Raw genomic sequence first — 22,627 nt, forward strand, 5'->3', positions numbered from 1 at the left:
TTCATGGGCTAATTCTGAATACTTTTAATGGATTGTACAGATTTCTACATCTGGTTTTATGAATTACATTATATTCCATATAGACATGATGCCATCTGGTAGATAAACGCATTTCTTCTGCCCCATGATGAAGCAAAAAGTGATCCCATAAGGCTCTTACTGATAACTTTTCAAAAAGATGTATTTCTTGGCTAATTGCAACATGAAAGAGTTCCTGTTGAAAGAAGCAGAATGCTCTCCAAGTTCTGCACATAAGGCGCTCAAACCATTTCCACAGACACGCTAGGATCATATTGCAATAGAAGAATCTTCCAATAACAAAGTTGACTGACACATTTTAATTTTACTTTCCAGTGTATAAAAATCTATTTTTGCACTTCTTCCTATAGAAATACGCCACAAGTAAAAAGCAATGGATTAGAAACTGAGCAGAATCCCTACCACATAAACTGAAGGTAAAGTGTAAAAACAGAGATGGTGAAGTCTCAGATAAAACCTTTCATATACAGCAAGAATTTTGCTACATTCCCTTTCCAATAGCCATGCACACTAAGTTAGTTACATTAACTAACAGACTTTTTAAAAAGTTTAAAAAAACCCCACCCGAACCAAAAGAAATGAACAAAAAAGTCACGTCAACTTTAGCCTGTGCACTTCCACCTGAAGAAGAAAGCCTGAACACAGTAGGCAAAAAGAAAATCCTGTTTCAAGGAAAATACCATCTCCAATATTCATATACCATGCATTAGAGATTCCTAGGACTGAACCGCTAACACTTGTATGCTGCTAGAAGCTTAGGCCTGTTGTAAATGCATTATCTGCTGCAAGCAAGATATTTTCATACCAGGCTACCTGAACGCCTGAATCTGAATAGAAGTTTAAACCAGTCTTCTTCCATAATTCATTTTACATTTAAAAACAGTCCACAGTTGGATCAGTTCCTTTCAGCAAGGCGAAGGTTACAAGCTAACAACAATGTCATAGTGATGATTCTTCAGTCTTCATCTTTTTTGTTTCTCCATTCGAACCACGCTGCAGATCCTCCTGCCTTTTCTTTTTCTGTTGCTTTATCCTTTCCTCTTGCCTCTGTAGGTAGTCGGCCATGTTATCAAAGGAGGCCTTGTAGAGACTGCTGTAGTGTCTCTCTGCGCCAACAAAACCTGCAGTTGGGCAAAGCAAGAACAGAAGACAAGTGTTAAATTCCCTTAGCGGTCTCAGCAATGACTTCTTGCACTGTAATTTTAGCTAGTGGCATTTCAACTCATTTACTGTGGTCTTATCGACTTTATAAAATATCAGCATTTACGGTGTGTAAGCCTGATTTGTATTGGTAAGCATCTGTCCTGCATTCACACGGCCAAGCACAGCCTCCATCTTTAAGCTAAAAAATTTGCACAGAGGCAAGCACCTGACGTTGAAGCAAAGGCGGCACACAGCTCTCTACATGTTGGGCGCTTGCAGACTTCAAGGCTTCTGTTTTTAAAGTGACTGCTGTTGCAACTTACTGTTACTCATCCCGTTGGAGTTGTCCCCCGAGACCTAAGCCCTGCAAAGGGCATATGCTACGTAACTGTGCTTAGCTGACTTCTCTCCTAGAGTATTAAAAGAAGCCCATAGACTTCAAACAGAGAGGTCTTACAGCACGCGCACATTTCTAAATATTCACCCCGATAGTTCTGTTGTACCTTCTGTGAATTCAGCGTAATATTCATCACACCATCGCCAAGACTACATTTAGATGACTTTAACAGGGAACTAACTACCATCCGAAAAACCCCAATCAGATTGTTTCTGTAGAGAATACAGAACGAGACTAGCTGGGCTAGGTCCACATTTCAAAAATTGTTAAGAGTGGTACCTGACAAAGCCAGTTACCTCTAGTTCTCTTTGTATTTCTACCTTTTCCCACTTGCAAAAATTCTTGATCTTAAAGGGCAAATGCAAGGAAATCCAGTATTTGCTAGGATTTGGTCCTGAAGCTAGTGTGCTGCTTTGCACTAGTGTACATACAGCACCCCCTTGGTTCTTGGTACACAAACAAAACAACTTTCCCTCACTGGTACTCAGCAAAGCGCCTGCCTTTAGTTTCGAGGGTCCTGCCCTCATGTAGTAACCCATTTATTTGCCTTTGGCCCTGGGAGAAATTGTGTGCTGTCAGTCTGAATATCCATGCAACTCTCTACTTGATCAGTCTGCACTAAATCTTGCTCCCTCTTTTTCTGAGATCAATTAGAACAGAATGTCAAACTGTTCAACATATACTTCAAGACTGACCTTAAATCCTACAGAATCATCAATCAGGTGAAACAAGCTTATAAAAAGATGATAAGCACGCATTAAGACTGGGTTTAAACAACATAATGATCACCTTTTTTAAAAGAAGTAACTACCTTTTCAAGCACTAATTATGCACTGGAATAAGTGCTCATCAAGTGAGCCTCCCCTTACTAATTAACAATAATAGACCCTGTCATCTGAGCAGTCCTCCTTTCCCAGATGCAGCAGCAGCCAGCTACCGTGTACCACAGTAATTTGCTATGCTGGCTAATTATGCTCAGACCTCTTCCCCTGCATGCTCTTTTTACTTCTCTGTTGCTCATTTTCACTCAGATCTCATACTTCTAATTATCTGCCTGGCTGTAACTATCAAGTCTGCAACGTCTACACGCAAACACTTCTAAACGTCTACATGCAAACTCCTTCTAAAGGAGTACCCGAGTTCCTTTTAGATTTCAAAGACTGCATCAATTTAATGACAACTTAATAACAGCTACACACTAAACCATCCAATACTAGGCATTAAGGAGACTTTACACATTGGACTGCGCATTCCTGCAACTCTTCCTGTGGGTTAATCACCTTTATGTAGGACTGCCAAGAACAGACCAAGAGACCAGTGGCGACCATAACACCTTTTTGAAGGAAGAAGATTCCCAGGCTCCCAGAAAAACGTACGGGACAGAGATTTCAACTAATCAACTCTCAATGCACATGGCATAACACAACCCTTCTCTATCCTGCAGTCATCACTGCCCTAACTTCAGCTTTTAAATAAAGTTGCGTGGTTTTTAAATAAAAAAATCCTGAAAACACAGGGTGCTTCTGAACTAGTAAATCATGTATTATTTTTCTGCCAGAGACTGGAGGTGGGACAGAAATCAAGAACAAAATGAACCAACTCTGACACCAATCAATTTCACCCCTGATGATACCATCCAGGGTCACACCCTCCAGCCACAGCAAGCTCCACATAATCTGCCTTGCTGAGGCGGACCTGGATCGCTCATCTTTACAGCAAAGCTGCTCCTCCCATGGCTGTTCCAATTCTTACTATCTCCGCTGTACTTCTGATAAAGTGTCACGCCCAGGTAAGAGACAAGACAACAAACAACAATATTCGATATCACAGCAGTAAGACAGACTCCAGCAGCTCTGTCACAGGGTGATTAGATACATCTGTGATACAGTGCCTACGTAAAACAGTTCTAATGCTGTAATTCAGATCTAAATACTGACAGCATTTTGTGGTAGCAGTAACCTGAATGCATTTCATGATCTACACTAACTTTCATACCAGATGGAGTGATGAAACTGAGAAAACTGAAAGACTAAGCGACTTCCAACAGCCAGCTGAACTGACCTGAACTCTGATTTTGCTCCTAAATCTTATACTTCAGCTGTAACAATTGCATTTCCTGGGCCTTTCTGACAAATTTCTCACCTTCAAACACCGTCCAGTTGTCTTGAAGATACTTTGACATCTTCTGTAATCCTTTGTTATCAGTTACAGGCTGGGAAAAGAAGGAACATTGCATGATATTTTGGGAATAATAAAAAATGTAATGTTTCACAGCACACTAAAAAATTCAACTGCTCACTGAAAGGAGAGCGAGTGCATGAGAGGAGAGTCATCAAGGATGACTTTTAGGCTCCTTTTTTCCAGGACTGCTATAGAAATGTGGCCTGCGATCATGTGTTCTGCTGGGAAAGCTTTGCAGCTTGAAGGAAAAGAAAATGGATTCCCGCTTACTAATCTGTGAGGCAAAGGAATATCACAAGGAACACGTAAGGGTCTAGAGAGTTTCATTTAAAACCACTTCACAACTATACCATAATTAGCTGGGGACTTACAAGGATAACAAGTGAGTTTCCAGCTGTTTAACAGACTATTACAGAGAACTTGACAGCACATCCCTCAAATTTGACTCCCTGTTCTCAGTGAAAAAAAAAGTATCCCCTAATGATTCCAGAAGGCCTTGTTTCCCCCAAAGGATCCCTCAGAGGCAGGTACAGGGAAGGCTGTGTGGAAATCATTCCTGAGCAAACCACAAAGGGATTTTTTTGTTTTGTAGATTTTTTTAAATAATCAAGCGTAGCACACAGAAAGCACAGGCAATGGTTTAAAGTACTGAGTGCAACTGCTGACAACCACTCTGCTTGATCCCACTATGCCAGATGTAAGCTTTACCAGAGAAGAGACTGGTACTCACAACAAGTTCTCAGCATCTTTGCAAAATACACAGGTGAGAGAAGTAGAATTGAGATGTGTATTTATGACTTTGCTCGGTCTCAAGACACAGAGAAGTGTGCCATTTAGCTTTCACAGAACATAGTTCACTCAATTTTTGTTATGGCCTCAAGACAACACAAAACATTCAGGATGTTAGCACAACAAAAGTATCTACCTTCCATTGTCCATCACACGGTCTGTACAATTGAAGAGGAACTTCCCTGTCTTCCTCCAAAATCCATAGATCTCCCGTTTCCTCAAATGCAATGTCCCAAACTTTATGTTTCAAAGAGATTTGCTGTCTGTAAACTAGCTGCTGGGCAATGGCATCAAGCTGAAAGACGTAGACTGCGGGAATACTTTTGAGAGGAAAAACTTAATTACCATTATTACCAAATCCACCTACAGCCATCACTAGTTCAGCAAACTACAACCACCCACTCTAATTCCAAGCAGAGCCAAAGCAAAGTCATTAGGAATTGCAAAAAATACCCTAGTACTTCAAGTGCAATTTGCTTATATGATCTGAGGCAGAAGCTGTGAATACCTAACATGTCAAATGGCTTTTCAAGTGTTATATGAAAGAAAAAGCAGTCAACACTGCCTTTTCTTTAAAAGAAAAGGCAGTGAAGGGAATTTCGTAAGGATTGCTAAGGATTTATATAAAGAGTGTTGCATCATAGCATACTGGCCTACTGGGCTTCACTTGAAGGAACATCCAGCTGAGCACCAGTCAAAATAAAACAGAAAAGGAATTACATGCTGGGGAGGGGAAGAGGGAATGAGAGGGCCAGGAAACCTTGACACGGCTGAAGAACAGAACTCTGGCGCTGCACTCATCTCCATCTCTCCCATCAGCACTTACTCCTAATGGTCACACCATCTACGTACAGAGCTTCCTAACCTCCCTCCGACAGGTCCCCAGCATGCCAGGCAGGACATCTCGGCTCCCTCCTGAGTTGCCTACCAGGTCCATATGGCAGCACTGAAATGCTGGGCTGTGGAGCTGGACATAAAAGCCTGATGCAGAGCACAGTGTGGCCCCTGGGCTAAGTGACATGGGCACAGCCCTCAGCTGAAATGGCTTCCCCTGCCACGGCCAGTTTGGATGCCCATGCAGAAAGTGTGACAGGAAGCAGCTACCGCTCCTCGCTCTGGCAAAGAGCAAGTTCACCAAGGGGACAGATTGCCAATTTCACTGTACAGGCAGCTCTGGCAATCTCTCCCGTTCCTGTTGGCAAGCTTTTGTCAGGAAGAACAGCTTCCTTGGCAGGCTTAAGGTGCTGTGGAAAGAGAGGGGAAGAGGACTTGTCCATTCCTGCAAGATATTTTCCGCCAGTTGGATTTGTAAGGTTCCTCAGGGCTTGGGCCCTTCAGCTCCTTAGCACACTCTCCTTAGGCAAACACATACATTTGAACCCAAAAGTCAACATAGCCTCTCCATGTTTTTAAACTGAAGCAATGTGGTGGTTTTAAACAGAATGGCCAAACACATTTACAGGAGCAGAGTATGGTAACAGAAGTTTGGCCGCTCCATCGCTGCAGCACCCTGAACAAAATGATACCTAAAACACATGGGTCAGGCACAGTGATTTAGGGAGACATCCTCAGGACTGAGCAGGGCTCTTGTTCATTCCTAGCCTTGCGTCTCCTCCCGTGTGGGAAAGACATCACAAACTCTGCAAAATTTAACTAAGCTGGGTAACCCTCACGCTCAAGTACAAAAAGGACCCAGAGGCTCCCTGAGAGGCCACAGGCATGCCTGGGATGCTCAGGGATCCACGCTACCAAGTACTTGAGGATAGGGGAAAGTTCAGACAGCCAACAGGGAAAACTGCTCTTGCCTGTGCAGGAGCTCTGATGATTTTAGCCATTATTCCATTTATTCTTACCGGTCACATAGAATGGCAACATAACTACCTTCACAGCAGTAGGTTATTCTTGACACAGGGTATTTCTATTAGGAAAAGAAAAAGAAACATCATTGTAAGTTAAGGCTATTTATGGGCAGAAAAATTCCATTTCCTATCTTAGCCTATAAAATTTAGCAGATGTCTTAATTTACAGTAGTTGTACCGTTTACTTAATTGTAGCAGCGTTTGCTGTTTTATGAAGTTTTCCACACTTCTCCCTTCACAGTCACCCAAACAGAGATCAAAGGTAAAGGTTTTAGTGAACTACTCTTAACAGACAAACTAACAGATATAGGAAAATACACCTCAGACATTGTTTTTGCCATTAGTATTGCAGGAGACATCAGCATGAAGCCTGCTCAGCCAGGATACCACACTGGCAGTTTAGAGATTATAAACACAAGCCATTAGCTGCTGTTATGTTTGTTTAAAAAAAAAAAAAAAAAAAAAAAGAGTGATGCATAGCTAATATCCTTGCTGCATTGCCTCTGTTTTCAACCTGTGTCTGCATGAATCCACACCATATAACCAAAAACACATTCTGAAGAACTAGGCAAGACTGCCTGAGGCCACTTTCCTCATTAAAAAAAAAAAATAAAAAAAACCCTGCAAACCAGAAAAAAAAATATCCCACACCCAACAACAACAAAAAACCCCACACCACACTCCTAATTTAGAAGATACATCGTTTTTTCTAGGAGACAATCAGAGAAATACCTTTGCTGCACAAACCATACTACTTGAAATATGTAACAACTGAGGCTCCCTGAGTGGGAAGTAAGAACTTGGGAGGAGCAGAGAAACTACAAGATGCAGCCCGGGGGTGCTTTTTCAAAGGTATCTGTTATATAATGCAAAAGACAAAACTGCAAAGGCAAAAGGCTGGTTCTCAAGTAGATTTTATAAGGGGCGACAACATCAGCACTTCTGATCACTAAAAGCTTCCTACTAGAGGAGTAGTGAGTTATTCGCTTTAGGGCAGGGAAAACACATCTTCTTGACACTCTGCTGGCAGAATTCAGATGCATCCTCAATTCCTCTTTCCTATTACCCCCTTTCCAGCCTTCACCTCTTTCCCTAACACCACTGCTCACTGGACAGAACCTCTGGTTCACCAGGTTAAGCTGAATTTGGGAGTAACCACAGAATTTTACCCTTTGAGCTACCATTGTCAGGCTGCTTGTTTCAGAATTTTACAATCAATGTAGGAAAGCAAAGCAAGCTGTACAGCTTCCAAACGTTCAAGTCAGCAAGTTTAATACCAGAAGCTAACTATTTTGTCAACAGTACATGATGCAACTACTAGAAGATAAACCAACTGCACGAAAGAAATTTAATTAATGGTATAAATATAGCTGAAAACCACGGTTACACAGTGCATCTCCAGCACACGAGAAAAAAACCAAAATCCATTGTGTGATACAACCTCATGGAGGGGACGCAAGAACACCAGCCTGCACACACTTTTCACTCACATACTCGATTGCCTGCCTGGAGAGAAGAGGAGCACTTCATAAAAAACACTATCAAAAGGATGATATGTTTCAGAGCTCTTGGGAACAGATGGGACTAATCTCTCGCTACTCTGCAGAAATACTAAGCTGTCAGTCCATACTTAACGTTGGGACCCAGGACCCCTGCTGAAGACGGACATAAAAAATGCTTACGGTTCCAAATACCGGGTAGGACAAGTGGGCTCAATCAGAAAGGTTCTCTGTGGCTAATACATCTAAAGGTAGTTCTTGCAGCATGGAGCCATTTTACACTACAGCTTTAGAGTAGAAATGACAGCTCCTATTGTAAACTGCCAGTGGGTTCTTTAGACATTTAAGGGAACAAGCCAACATAGATACAGATAGATATATATACACACTAAAAAACTCACAAAACCTGCAGTATTTATTTCTAATAACAAAGCTCTGCCTCTCTGCCTGTCTTATGACAAACATGCAGGGCAAGTGCGGGGTTGGGAAGTGCCCACCTACAGCTGAGTGCTTTGTCAGAGAGACAAAGGGTTCTGCGAACTTGAAGTATGCAGCAGCTCTCCCCCACCCTGACTGGGGGAGGGAGGAGGCGGCTTCTTTTGATTTAAACCAAGTGTTATTCACAGCTGGACAGAGACAAGAAAATGCATCTTCTTTGCAAGCTCTTTCCTTTCCATGTGTGGGTAAGTTAACAATCAGCAAAGTGAATGCCAAGACCCAGAATAGTATCTAGTTCAAGGACAAGCCTATGAAATCAGTTAACTTAGAGAGCTGCAAGAGCAGTCTGTGATAAACAGATGTTCGCTTGATACTCTCTGAACTTATTCAGCATTTATATGACACTGTTATCAGCCTGCCAACACCTAAAAATTAACTTTTAGTGTCATCTGTGAGAAGACTTGACCCCGTGAAAAATTAATGTACTGAAACACTGGGGTAGAGTTGTGCAATTCATATTCTGGACTTTAAACAAGCTTCTGCCGTCAAGAGGATCAGATGAGGTGAAAGCTGCGAAGCAGGAAAAAATATTTATACAGCACTATGAAATTAGAGAATTAGTCCCATTCTAGTGGGAAAATTAACTAAGGATCTGCAACCCATCATCTGAAACCAATGCTACACTGCTCAAAAACACTCCTACATTCCAAAAACAGACATACATTCATCATCTGCCAAGCAAAATAAGCCCACATTTATGTGTTCACATGACCCACCATTACTGATGATTCCATTATCGTTGTGCTTCAAGTTGTGTTTGAAGCTTCAGTGCGCTCACAGTGGTTATCAACTATAAAAATGACATGAAATGCAAAAGAAAAAAAAAACAACAAAACCCACTTATATCCCCATGTAATCTTTGGTTGCCAGAGCCATCTGCAGACAGTGTGCTAGTTACAATCTAAAAAGTGCTGATGAGAGATTGTTCCCTTAAATTCAGACTATAAATGTCACACCAGGCTGTGAAGATGATCTTTGATACACCTGGATGCACATCTCTGGCATTTCTAGCACTATGATGCCAGCAAAACACAAGTCTCCTTTCCCCTTTGGTCCTGCTGGCCAGCAAGACAGTAATCGTTCTGACAGAAATACATATTTGCAGCTGTGTAGCAATACAGCACAAAGGTGGCAATAAACCGCATTAAGGTTTAAATCTGTCATTTATCTGTCTGTAATCAGCGGGGAACACTGCTCAATCACCGTTCCAAGTACATACGAACTCTGGAAGTCAGCTGAGTCTTCTGCACCCCTCAAGCACCATACAAATTTAGTGTTTTCAGAGACAGAATTTAAAAAGCCTGTAAGAGTTGGCAGTAAGCAGAATTTCACAGATTCAAGGAACCCCGAGGCTTCCACAACCACCATTAAGAGATGCTAAAACATGCCAATGGGTAGAAGAACTGCAAAACACTGCAGGAATACAGTTTATTAACTCCTATGTTATATTTATTAACTCAGTTTATAGGTTTTCCCTTTCTCTCATTGTTTATTCACACTGGGGTAAAGAAGTTAAACAGACTTCTCAAATAGTCAAAGGAAACCCCAGCTTTCTACCGAGAGACTCCATCAGGACAGAGTATCCTATGGAAGGGACTTCGTCAAGTGTGTTAGAAGGCATGGGAAGTATCACTAAACTACATTCAAAAGCACTGTAAGAGTTGGAGCTTTTTGCCATTTCTTTTTTTAATTTTATTTTAAATTTAGTTCTTGCTTGCAGTAACAAGTTTTTTTCCTCTAACATTTGTTAGTTTAACCCGTGCTACTTTCAAGACTTATTATACAGTTTAGTATTATTTTTGATAATTTTTTTTGTAAGCAATGGAGTTAGGATTCAGTTTGAGATCAAGCACTGTTAATTTACATGCAAGCTATCTTACAAAATGCTAAGCCAGTCTAAGCAACAGGTAGCATTTTTAAAATTAATAATAGGATTCCCCAATTCACAGATAGTTGCTTACTAGTCCTCAATGATACAATAAAGCTAGAAGGCAAAGTATTTCAAAATAAAATCATTCTTCCCGCAAAAAGAAATGCCTTGCAACATTACTGCAAGATTCGATAGCTATCAAACTATGTTGTCTCTACAGAGCACTCTTATTAGCTACTTTTGAACACAAAGCTAAAACACTCTGGTCTTAAAACTCACTGAGCAACTTATTTCCAGCAGGCTATATGTGGCAAAGTAATTTTGTACATTTGCCTCACTCTTAATTCTCTCTTCCTCACTCAAATCCTGCTGCACGCAGACTACAAGAGGATGCCAGCTACGTGGACTTGTCACCTAACTTGGTACAGCCATTTTTTGCTTGTGAAAAAAGCACAGCAGTAGCTACTTCAAAGATTTCAAGCGCTAAACTCAAGCCGAAATGAGCCAGAGACATCATGAATGTCTATGAGAGGTCTCTGGCTCAGGTGTGTTTACATTTTTATTTTCAAGTTCAGGAGCAGGTTAAACTGTCCATATGATACCACCCTGAATTCCTGCTAACAGTAACTCCAGGCAAAACCCAAAATTTCCAGTATCAAAGCTCTGAATGCTGCAATGCAAGTGGCCGCTCTCCTGGGCTTACGTACAGGCAGAAAGCTGCACATTATTACTACAAAGAACAACTTGCTCATGTCTTCTGCACAGAAACAAACTCTGTCAGGTCTGTCCCTAGGAGCTCAGTCCTTCCATGGGTTGTGCTCCCAGTTCAGTAACTGGGAATCCCACTAACAAGATCAGGCCAGACCCACATAAACAGTAAAGAATCTCTGAGAGATCTCCAGGAACGGCTCCTGACTGCTGGGAGAGGCTGTGCACAACACAACACACTTCAACTAACCAAAACCACAAGAAAACACAAGGGAGGAAAGACAGAACTTTTCAATTCAATTTAAAGCTGGATACGAATTCCACTGCGCTTTTGCCTAAGAGCCGTGCATGGCTACGGGCTTCTCACTCACCTAACAACTGGGAGACAGCTGTGGTCTTCAGAGAAAGAAATATTTTCAGAGATTCACATGAAATACACACCCAGCAGCACGGGTGGTAAGATGAATAACTCCTAAATGACTCAACAGATTAGCAGCTGGCTTAATATGATGTACACAGCAGGGACAAGGACAAGTGCTGTTTCACTGCTAATAGGTTGTATGGCAATTCAAGTGACAAGAAAGAACAGAACTAGAGACCAAGTACTACCAGAACCACTGCTCACATCAGATTAGCACCCAAATCACAGTAGCACCCCAAACGTGAATGTATCACACAGTCATGTAGAGGCTGCAGGATAAGGAGACCTCCTCGGGTATTCGGTTTTCATACGGGACTTGGCTATCTTCATTTTGGCCACTGCGCAGCTTCAGAACAACCCAAAGGAACAAGCCCAGTGTTTTAACTCCACAGGGCAGTACTACTGCAGGTGGTTACAAACGTTACAAAGCTTCTTTCTGCTCAGATCAAAATTCAAGTGTTAAAGGTGAAATTTAAGTAATTTAAAAACGGGTGAATTTTTAGATCTTTCCAGTGTTACAGGTTATTTTCTGTCTAAGAGACTTTCTTTCCCAAAAATCTCAGGCTTTTATAACAGTTTCTAAGTCTCACATAACTTCTAAAGCCACTGAAAGAAGGGAGGCACTCCTAACAAAATGGAACAAACATGTTCGGGAGTCATAGGGATCAGGACGATAGCAAAAGCACTAACACACATGGGCATACCTGGTCAGCTTTGGTTGTCTCAGGCCCACAGATGGTACTTAGATGACAGCAGTACACTTCTTCCCCGCTTTTGTACTCCCAAAGTCTCAGAGTTGAGTCCTGGACAGATAGAAGTGGACACAAGTTGATTACCAACAGCACCTCAGGCAAAGAGAGGCCTTCAGCTAAATCCCTTTTCCCTGAAGTGCCTCCCACAGAAGCTGCTAAATAGTCACTTAGTTAAGACCTCAAATTGCAGATAAAGCATTTTAATTAACATAATTTTTTGCCTCAATTCTAAATTATTCAATCATGCTAACTTTAATTCTCCTTTTGAAGTGGAAATTGGGTAGCTGGAGGAGTGCATTTAAAGTCTGTCTCAAATAGCATGGTAATACACGCACTCAGCATTTTAATGGCTCTTCTTTTATGTTGCCCTTCTCTGGCCCTGCTCTTGTTATCACCCAAATTCTCATTTGATTTAGTAACCTCCTGGAGAGAAGCTAAACTCCTCTCTGGAAAAAGAGAGTCATCAAAGAGCATTTGCTAAGAATGAAATACAGCCGCACACAGCACTAACACTAGAGTTGCTTAAAGAACTAGAGGAACAAGAGTGGAGAGCTACAGGGAAGCAAAGGCAGCAGCTGAAACCAAATACTAAGAATTAATATGGTCTTCGCATCTTCACAGAAAACATTATTTGTTTCCTATGCAGTTTTGTTAGTCTGAGAAACAAAGAATATTGCTTCCCTTCCTTTAGACCAACTCTATTTACCCACTCTGTACAAGTCCAGCATGACAGCAAGATCCCATCAATTTAAGGAAAGGGCTGAGGAGAGGAAAAGGAGGGAACACTCACTTCTTCAGTCCTCACCCAAGCACCATGTAGCACTGCACTGCAAACTCTACACAACGTGCGCTCAACATAAAACTATGAGGACAGAGACAAGGACACACTTCAGAACAAGTCTCACAGGGGAAAACAAGTGGGAGGGTGAAGAGGGAACAGTTATCTCAAGAGCTCTAAAAAAAATTAAAAATCTGTGAATCTAAGGCCATTAATTCTCAAGACGCTCATTATCATGACAGGCTAGCATAATATCCATTTGCTTCAAAGTTGTTTAAATAACCCAATGATTAAAGTTTGTCTGTGCTGCAAAGCAAGAGTTAATGATGAAGAAATAGAGGACTTCGTGATTGCTCCATCCCAGAGACCTTAATAAGAAGCTAGCCTTGCTGTAAACACAGCAAGTGGCACTTATGTGATCTAGCAATAGAATGGTTGAACGCTGAACAGAAAGCTGAGAAAGGGAGGGAGGGAGAGAGAGGGCATGCTGGAAACCATGAGAGATTATTCCAAGTATCCCAAGGAGCTTGGGGGAAACACAAGCAAACAAGGGTTTTAAAGTCTAAATTTTCAGGAAAAATACTTTTTTGAAGAAATTGCAATACATACCCCAGAAGCTGACAACAGCAGATCAGGATAGTTGGGTATTACAAGTATTTTGCTTACAAACCTAAAGGGAAAGGAGTCAAAAGTTGAACTCTCTTGCATGACACAGGTCTTTAAACACATACAATACAAGAACACACCAATTTGAAAGAGAATATTGTAACTGACTATTGAACAGATTCTCCACATCAAGACAGTTAAGATGAAAAAAGTCTGCAATACTTAACATAGTATATATACTATACAAACTACTAACCTTCTACTTAAAAGAAAAATTATTTCCTCACCTGCACTCAAGGAGTTCTACTGACTTCCTCCTGACTGAGAACACTGCCATTGAGACTAAAAAACGCCAATGGAGATAGATTTACTTGGGTACCATGTTCCCCTTTCTCAATTCATGATGCACATTAAAAACATGAATCACCAGATGCTTTTGAAACACAACAGTGATGACTCGGCTTTCAGAGTACCACATCTCTCCCATCCCCGTTGGAGATAACTCAAAAACAATCCTTACAAAATTTTAAAACAATTTACCTCCAGTATCTACATTCATCCAGAAACCTTGTTTTTCAGAAGTATGCAATATTGCTATGTCTGCCATGACTTCTCTTTGATGAGTAATGAGGACCTGAGCTTATGAAGTTTGTTATTATCTGAGAGTTCAGCAACTTAAAATGTAGTGACCTGAGCAGAACATTACCTAAGTGGTACAGTCTTGCTTTTGAAAACGAGCATAATTTTAAGGCCATTTTAAAAAGAAAGAGAAAAAATTATAGAAGAAAGAGATCTGGTCACTGTAGTACAGTCTTTCATGAAAAAGCAGTAATAACGGGTGCATGAAGGTGTAACAGATCCAGCAAGAATCACCATGTACCCCACTGAAAGAAGAAAATCCAGGAGCATGAAACAAGACAATTTTAGCTGCTTTATGTAACCCTTTGCTTATTCATTCCTAATTTAAGTATTTAATTTTTAAAATATATTTCAATCCATTTACATTAAGTGCCTTTCCACTCTGTGGCCACTAATGAACTCTTTGTGCAGACACAATAGCCCCCATTTAAAAGTGTCTTTCTGACCATCAAGTTCTATTCATTAGAAGTACAACTGTGTACACAGTAGGTGGAAACATCAGACATGGCTCCATAAATACGCTATAGAAACTGACCTGATCAAAGACTACTTAGATCTTTAACATGTGTAGTCTCTTGCTTTTATACTATGCCAATTCTACGCAGGTTAGACTACCAAATGATGTTATTAAAACCAGACTGACACTCCAAATTAATCTGTGTCCTAAATGCTCTATTAAAACATCTTGGTGGGTAAGTTTAGATAGGTTGCTACCCATATCTCAAGTTCCATGCCATCTTTCTTTACCTCTTATTTCTGATATAGCGAGCTGACTGCAGCACGTTGCATCATCTTACGGAAGGATGGGCCTGGAATGGTGGTGTTATCCCCAGGTAACTCACCAGCCAGACAAGCAGAATTAGGTGCGTTCTCTGCCCTATGCAGGGTCATGTCTTCCCTGCTACCTTGTCATTGTGGACTTCAAAATGCAGCAGTGGCCACTCAAAAAAAATTTGCACAACCCCCCTACCCTACTCAAAAAACATAACAATTGACAACAAAAACCTCCAAAAGACTACAAAACCACATAGAGGGGGAAGGCAAAAGTCAAGAGACTTTGAAAATACCACAACTGACACATTTTAAGCAGCAAAATGTATAGGAAAAGTCTTTTAAAAGTCTATTTGCCATTTGTGTCTTCTGAATGGGAAAGGACTAAAGGGAAAAAAAGGGAAAGTACAGTCCCTCCTGTAGGCTGAAAAGGAAGTCCTGATAAACTGGCTAGAAGACAAGCCCTATTCCTATACCAAAAGAACTACCTATCTCCTCGCAAATCAGAGCGCATCTGAATCGCATCAGAACAGCCAGCAGGTTGCTTTGCTGCCTTCCACTCTTTAGATCACTGTAATCAGAAGGACCTTTAGGATGGAGGAGAAGGAAAAGGAGGGGAAGGGAAAGATCATACTTACTGTTTTTATGCAGAGTGAACCATGCATTTTACTAGACTTAGTAACACAGCAGAACATCCTCTTTCTACAGGGATATCCCCTATGATCCACCTTCCACAGATCCTCTTACTTTCTTAAGTGTTCTTGCCCATAGCAATTGAACCAATCTCAAGAAAAACAACTACTAGAAAGACCAAGTAACTACATTAAGAAGTGTGATTTCTTGAATCTATTTTATGAAATCATTTTGCAGCTTCCAGCTCACTGCAGTCTAATGTCCAGGCAGAAAGAGTTCTCTATCCTTTCTACTGATGCAGCTGGCTTTTTTGTGTTACCACAGAACCTCCAAGTCTGAGCTCAGCAATGAGATGCTATTAGATTAGCATCTATTCAAGCCACAAAGACTTCCCAAGACTTTCCACCTCAAGACTAACAATCTCCAGGCTCTGGAGTCTCTTGTGGGCAGCAGGTTGAGGGAGGTGATTCTGCCCCTCTACTCCACTCTGGGGAGACCCCATCTGGGCCCCAGGTCTGGGGCCCTCAGCACAGGAAAGACATGGACCTGCTGGAAAGGGGGCAAAAAGAGGACCATAAAAATGATCAGAGGGCTGCAGTACAGGCTCAGGACAGGCTGAGAGAGCTGGGGTTGCTCAGCCTGGAGAAGAGAAGGCTCCAGAGAGACCTTATTGCTGCCTTTCAGTGCTGAAAGGGGGCTTACAAGAAAGGCAGAGACAGACTTTTTAATAAGGCCTGTTGTGATAGGACATGGGGTAATGGTTTTAAACTAGAAGGGTAGATTCAAACTAGATGTAAGTCTGAACTTTTTTTATCATGAGTAATATTTTTATCATGAGGATGGTGAAACACTGGAACAGGTTGCCCAGAGAGGTTGTAGATGCTCCATCCCTGGAAACATTCAAGGTCAGGTTGGATGGGGCTCTGAGCAACCTGATCTAGTTGGCGATGTCCCTGTCCATCAGGGGGGTTGGACTAGATGACCTTTAAAGGTCCACTCCAACCCAAACCATTTTATGATTCTAACACAGACCTAGCTGTTGTTTCATGTGATTTGAGGAAACAATCATTTTATCCGTCGAGGCACAGTGAAGAGCCGCATACAGTAACTTTTTGCACACAACAAACTTACTCTTTGTGTCCCAGACAGTAGGACACAATATAATAAGGAGCCTTTGCCAAGCTGACTCTGATCTTCTCATCTCTGTCTGCAGTTAGGATATACTGGTCATCAGCACTCAGTGCCTGTTGGTAAAGGGAGAGTTTTAGTGCCCAGTAGTTCAATGTTTGGTTTTATATAATTCTTCCTAGCCATGAGAAAAAAAAACACAAATAAGCAGTAAAATATCTGTTTCTCCTGACTCAGAATAGCAGGTGCAAGCATTAAGCCACGCTTTTCCACTGACAATGGAAGCATAAATCTTTATGACTGTAACTTTCTCACTTACTAAGACAAGCAACACTGACTACCAGGTCCAGTGAAAGCCACTGAGCTCCGAAGCTACAGGCAGAAGTCCCACTGCATCTTAAAAAGAAAGAAACTTATCACATTGAAGAGCTCAACTGACATTACAGACCGGTTGAATTCCCATATACATTCCATCATCAAGTCTTCTGTGACTGTCACATGAAGACCTTTTGAACACTCACACTCCCAGAATAGATAACCCTTTGGTAAGCTTGTTTCCTTACCAAACTTTGCAAATGCAAACTCAGTAGGAAGAAATCCAGACCACATACTTCAGTTATATAAAAAAGAACTCCCAGATCTCAGACAAGAGCAGCAGTGGAAGACCCAAACACAAGCAGGAATGCAGGTTTGTACACTAACTACACAGAGGCACATACTTACCACATCCAATAGCAAAGATAAGTGACCCAGCTCAAGTTTTCCTTCTGCTTGGGGTTCTGTTATTGAGTAAGAATAGACATCACCAGACTTGTCTGCAATCAAAATCTTATCATCTGCAGCTGTAATAATCAGGGAAGTGCATCTCCTTTTCACGGACCTGAAAGAAAAACTGCATAGTTTGAAAAGCGCCGGATGGCAGCGTCAGCACGTCTCGATTCAGACTCAGTATAACAAACTGAGGGACTGGACGAAAAGCTCTCAGATGCAATATTCTTGAAATGGCAGCAACAAGAATAATGTTAAGGGGACAAAATAGCACTTTAAATGACTAAACTATGTAATAGCAAACACCTGGGGAGATGTGAGAAAAAAACGAGAGATTATTAAAGCTGCATGCCTGCATTTTGCTTATGTACTTTCTCAACTGAGCATTTTGCCTAGACAGCCCACCAGAAAGACCGTAGAGTTTCTTGCACTCTCCGTAATAAAAATACAAGTTAAATAAATAGGAAAGAGAAGACTAAAGTAGGAGATCTCCTAGTAAAAGTCCTTTGCAGCAACACATCTAAAAACTACGTTGAAACCGTTTCTCCAGTTGACAGTTTGTACTATAAAAGGAAGTCCTCCCTTGTGACCCTCAAGAACTCTTCATCCTCACAGCCAGAGTCAGAGAGTCTCAGGGTACCTTGTCCAGCCAAAGACCTGAACTTGAACTCTGACTTTTCCTCATCATCTGCCAGTATCCCATAGTTACAGTTGCCAGTGTAGCAGGTAATGAATTTCTCACAACTTTTCAGATAAATGTAAGGACCATAGATGTCAGAAAATGAGTTTTAAAAAAAGGTTTAATCACTTACTTAGTCTGGAGTATGCTTCTGCAACTTAAGAGCTATTGTTATTACTGTTATTCTTTTCTTTTCATAACACCTCTTCTCCAAACCTCTCTATGTCCTGTGTGTTAACACAGGACTGTGGACACTGGAGATCATAGGGAATGGACATTTCTATTCACCTGCTCTGAAATTCAGTGACTCTCTGGACGCAAAAGAACAATATACAGTACTTCAGGTAGGAAGACAGAAATTCTAATACTTTTTAGTGACTGCTTAAAGGAATACCGTAACAACGGCAAAACATCTAAGACAAGGATGCCTACTAGTACCTTGCGGGCTCACAGCACAGTTTCAAAATAGGTTACCTTGCCAACAAGGAAAAGCCTTGCTCCAAGTTCACTGTGTTGCCTTTGATCTTAAATACAAAGATTCAAAAGTTCCCCTTGTCTGAAAACAGCTGACTACAAAAGCTAGTATCGTCTGAAAATTTCTATACAGCTTGCCACAAAACACCAACACAAGTTACATAGCTCAATTTTGGCATTCTTTTGCCTGTGTTCTCAATTTCCTAATAGGAAGTAGTGATGTTCCCAAAAAATCCAACCATGGTCCTAGTTGGTGTTTTTGCAGAAAACTGAAATATCAAACAATTATCCAATGCTGTATTATGGGCAAGACACACAGGGCAGGGCAGCAAGGAAGAGACTGCAGAATGAATGGAATTTGCCATTTCTGCAGGTTTGGGGGTGATTATTCACTCACTACAACATTGGTTAAACCACCAAAGGCCCATCACGTACCCTATGCAAACAGACAATCTGACAGAGACGCCATTTTCGTTTGCAACCAGGACCTCACACATGTCAGAGACCACCAGAAGCAAAGACATCACACGCGGAGGTAGCTTCTCAGGAAGTCTTTTATGGTCCTCTTTTTTACAGACAATTATCACAAGCAGCAGTGGCAGAAAACTTGTAACTGGAGGACCTCTGGTGGACAGTTACAGACTCTTTTCTCAAGAGGATCGTACTACAGAAGGTTAACAGTTGGCATCATGTCTAAAGATCTGCTTTTAGGAGAGTTCATAAACTCCCCAAAACATCTTCTCCTCCAAATCAAGAGAATCAGACAGTGCACTCACTAAATTGCTCAGTATTGCTCCTACAGGCCCAACCTTAGCGTTCACTAGGAGCGGGTAAAGTTTCAGTTCTTAAAGATGCAAATACTGTCTTCTAGAATAAAAAAAAAGAGATTACCCTTTCCTTGGTCAATGATACAAACATCTGCACTCCTATTCTTGATGTGGGGCATACCATGCATCTTTTCTTGACAAATATCTTTGAATTCACAAGAACTTTAAAGTTGTTTGAGCCAGTACACAGGGGGAAAAAAAAAAAAAAGGAAGCTTAGTGATAACAAATGGCAACATCCTAAGTACTACTATCGTATAACTTTAATTTAATCAGTCTTAACTCCATAACAAAGTGACATGCAACATCCTGCTTCCTTACCTAACGCTAACACATTCCCAGGAAGGCTTTGTATGGAACAGAATCAGACGTTTGCTGTCATCTGTCAAGGCAAAATAATCTCCTGATGGGGAAAAGGCAAAAGCCAGGATGTCATCACTTCCTTTATCTCCTGCGTTTTCATCCTGTCTAATAGAGAGAAGGGGAACAACAGTTCACAACCTGACAGTTACTGAAATCCTTAAGAAGAGAAGGTTGTTCTCACACCACCAAGAAGGAGCATGAAAAACAAAGTACAAAGCTAAAAGTTTTATTTGTACTTTAAAATGTTGAGCCAACTTGAACATTAATGCAAAGAAAAAAGCCAAGAAAAAGGAAACTCACATAAGGTCTAAGCCTGTATCATTACTTGCTTCAAAAGACATGCTAAGGTTTGTGCTACCAGATCTTGATACAAATTTAGGGGAAAACAGTAAAATTGGCTATGGGTAAAACTATATCCACAGTTTGAATTTAGACTACTAAAGACTTTTTCAGTTTTTAAAATCTTATGACTTGGAGAACAGACCCAAAGGAGGAGTTATGTACTGCTTTGTGGTTTTTTCTAACTGTCTTAGATAGGCTAATAAAAAATACATCATTTTCCCATAAATGTATTGACCGAGAAGAGTCATACAGAATCATTGATTATACTACTGGTGCTTCTCTAAAAAAACAAAAAGGTGTACAGTCTTCCGTTCTAGGATGAAACAGAAACAAAAAAAAAAGAAGTATATACATATTTATCCATCAGGGTTAGCAAAAACAACCTAGCCATCACCCGATCAAGGAGTCATCCCATGACCTTCTTTTATTATCTTCACTATCACATAACTTCAGGAGGAGAGGCACCCTCTAGGAAAACAGCAGATTGCCTAAGCATATTTTCTCACCCATTATTTCCTAAGGTCTTCTCCACATTGATGCAATCATACGTGAAGAGACTATCATCACTGCAAAAGAAAAACAGTAGACTCAAACCACTGGAACTAGAACAGCCATGAGCTTAACCATAGACAGCATCAAACCTTTTTAACACGATATTATTTTGCAGTTATTTGCACAACTGATGCCCATCTTGAGAAACACCCCCAGTAAATGGGCTCTCAAAGTGCTACAGATGCAGTAGAAGTTTAAAACCTTGGATTGTGCATGTATGCCAAAAAAAGAAATCATCACCTGTCAGCAAAGTAACCGTCATATTTAATGGTTAGCATATTTGTAATGTTAACTCTTTTCTCTGGTGTCGTCATTCCATAGTGCTAACAGTGTCCCCATATTCAACTAGATTAACGTATATTTGTGACTCCCCACTCTCTTCTCTGGTGGATTGTAAAGTTGTGAAGAATACGTAAGCAGAAGCTCTGCGGTTATAAAACAGATCATCACTGCCTGCCCCAACAAAGGTAAAGGTTTCAGATCTTTGTATGTTCTGTCAGACACTTTCAGGAACAGGCACAGATTTGCCATTTAACATGAATTGTTGATACTGCACAGAGCTTAAGGCAGGCTCTTAGTCCTTGTCCTAGGTTACAATAAATCAATATACATGTGACTTATGGGATAGAATTGAGAAAGCAAAATTAAACAGGAGACGGCAGAGTACTAATCTGCAAGAGTATAGTCTTTGATGGGTCCTTCTATATTGGGATGTAGCTCAACATAGGACAACATATACTTATATACGTGTGTATATAAGGGGCTGCTTAACACATTTGTCACTAGCATCTACCCTGTTGTTCACACACTAGTGATGTTCATCATCGTGCCAGAAAACCATTAAGGCTGAAAAGCTTTAAAGCGATGTTTCAAGTAACAGAACACGCACACCAGGGAGGCCTAAAGCCCCGCGGCCTCCTCCACATCCACCTCATAGAATCATAGAACGTGTTGTGTTGGGAGGGGCCTTTAAAGGTCATCTAGTCCAACCCACCTGCAGTGAGCAGGGACATCTTTAACTAACTTTAACCTCCTTCATCTCCATCTCTATCACCATCACCCCCACCACCACCACCACCTCCTCCTCCTCCTCCACCACCACCACCACCACCTCCTCCTCCTCCTCCACCATCACCACCTCCTCCTCCTCCACCATCACCACCACCTCCTCCTCCTCCTCCTCCTCCTCCTCCACCACCACCACCACCACCTCCTCCTCCTCCACCACCACCACCTCCACCTCCTCCTCCTCCTCCTCCTCCTCCTCCTCCTCCTCCTCCACCACCACCACCACCACCCGGCCCCACGGCCCGTCCCATCCCGGAACTAACCCGGCCTCCCTGTACCGCGCCGCCAGAAGCCGGCCTCCACCGCCGACGGCCATCAGGGCCCCGCGGAGCGCCAAGGCCGGACAGTGACCGGGGCTGCGCCCCCCGCCGCCGCCGCCATCACCACCCTCCATGCGTCAACACCGCCACGTGCGCGCCACAGCAGGCGCAGACAACAAACGTCACCACACGAAGAAAGGACGTAATGCCGTGCCGCGCGGGGGCGGGCCTCGCCGCTTAGGCCTCGCCCACCAGGAAGGACGCGCAGCAGCGTCTGGGCCCAGGACAAGATGGCGGCGCCCTCGCTCTTGGGCTGCGGCCGGGCGGCCACCCGCAAGGTAAGGGACGGCGTGGGCGCCGGGGGCAAGGAGGAGCTCGGCTCCTCTCGGTGGCTCGAACCGGGACGGGCACCTCCCCTCCCCCGGGCCCGTTGCGCCGGTGCCGGCCGGCACCGGCGCAACGGGCCCGGGGGAGGGGAGGTGCGCATGCGCAGCCCTGCCGGGCCGTGGAAGGTAGCGGGGCTTGTCCCGGCTTCTCCGTGGCTTCTGCCGGGGAGGGTCGTTGTTGTCACACTTCCTTCATTTG

General features: G+C 42.2%; 2 protein-coding genes across 3 annotated transcripts in view; one reads left to right on the plus strand and one right to left on the minus strand.

The window, feature by feature from the left end:
- On the minus strand, positions 1-22,278 carry WDR4 (WDR4 tRNA N7-guanosine methyltransferase non-catalytic subunit). Its single transcript, XM_074602773.1, has 11 exons — positions 22,046-22,278; positions 20,669-20,728; positions 19,779-19,925; positions 17,435-17,591; positions 16,715-16,827; positions 13,544-13,604; positions 12,109-12,207; positions 6,403-6,467; positions 4,686-4,869; positions 3,722-3,791; positions 1-1,160 (listed from the first exon to the last, which is right to left on the minus strand). Exons 1-11 carry the CDS (start codon positions 22,174-22,176, stop codon positions 979-981), a joined length of 1,269 nt encoding a protein of 422 aa, XP_074458874.1. The 5' UTR covers positions 22,177-22,278; the 3' UTR covers positions 1-978.
- The window catches only part of NDUFV3 (NADH:ubiquinone oxidoreductase subunit V3), an 8,536-nt gene continuing 8,157 nt past the window's right edge, over positions 22,249-22,627 (plus strand). For both annotated transcript variants that reach the window (XM_074602754.1, XM_074602760.1), the window contains exon 1: positions 22,249-22,380. In XM_074602754.1, coding sequence (XP_074458855.1) covers positions 22,333-22,380 — 48 coding nt within the window. In that variant the 5' untranslated portion in view covers positions 22,249-22,332. The remainder of the gene's footprint in view (positions 22,381-22,627) is intronic.

This window comes from Larus michahellis, chromosome 1 (assembly GCF_964199755.1).
Source record: "Larus michahellis chromosome 1, bLarMic1.1, whole genome shotgun sequence".
Lineage (NCBI taxonomy): Eukaryota > Metazoa > Chordata > Aves > Charadriiformes > Laridae > Larus > Larus michahellis.

Bases quoted from the DNA above. Each gene is read 5' to 3' on its own strand.
- WDR4 (XM_074602773.1), bottom strand. From the start codon at position 22,176: ATGGAGGGTGGTGATGGCGGCGGCGGCGGGGGGCGCAGCCCCGGTCAC. The intron at 20,729-22,045 runs GTTAGTTCCGGG...TTTCTTTTGCAG, and splicing joins GCGCGGTACAGGGAGGCCGG to TGATGATAGTCTCTTCACGT. The intron at 17,592-19,778 runs GTAAGGAAGCAG...TTTTTCTTTCAG, and splicing joins TGGGAATGTGTTAGCGTTAG to GTCCGTGAAAAGGAGATGCA.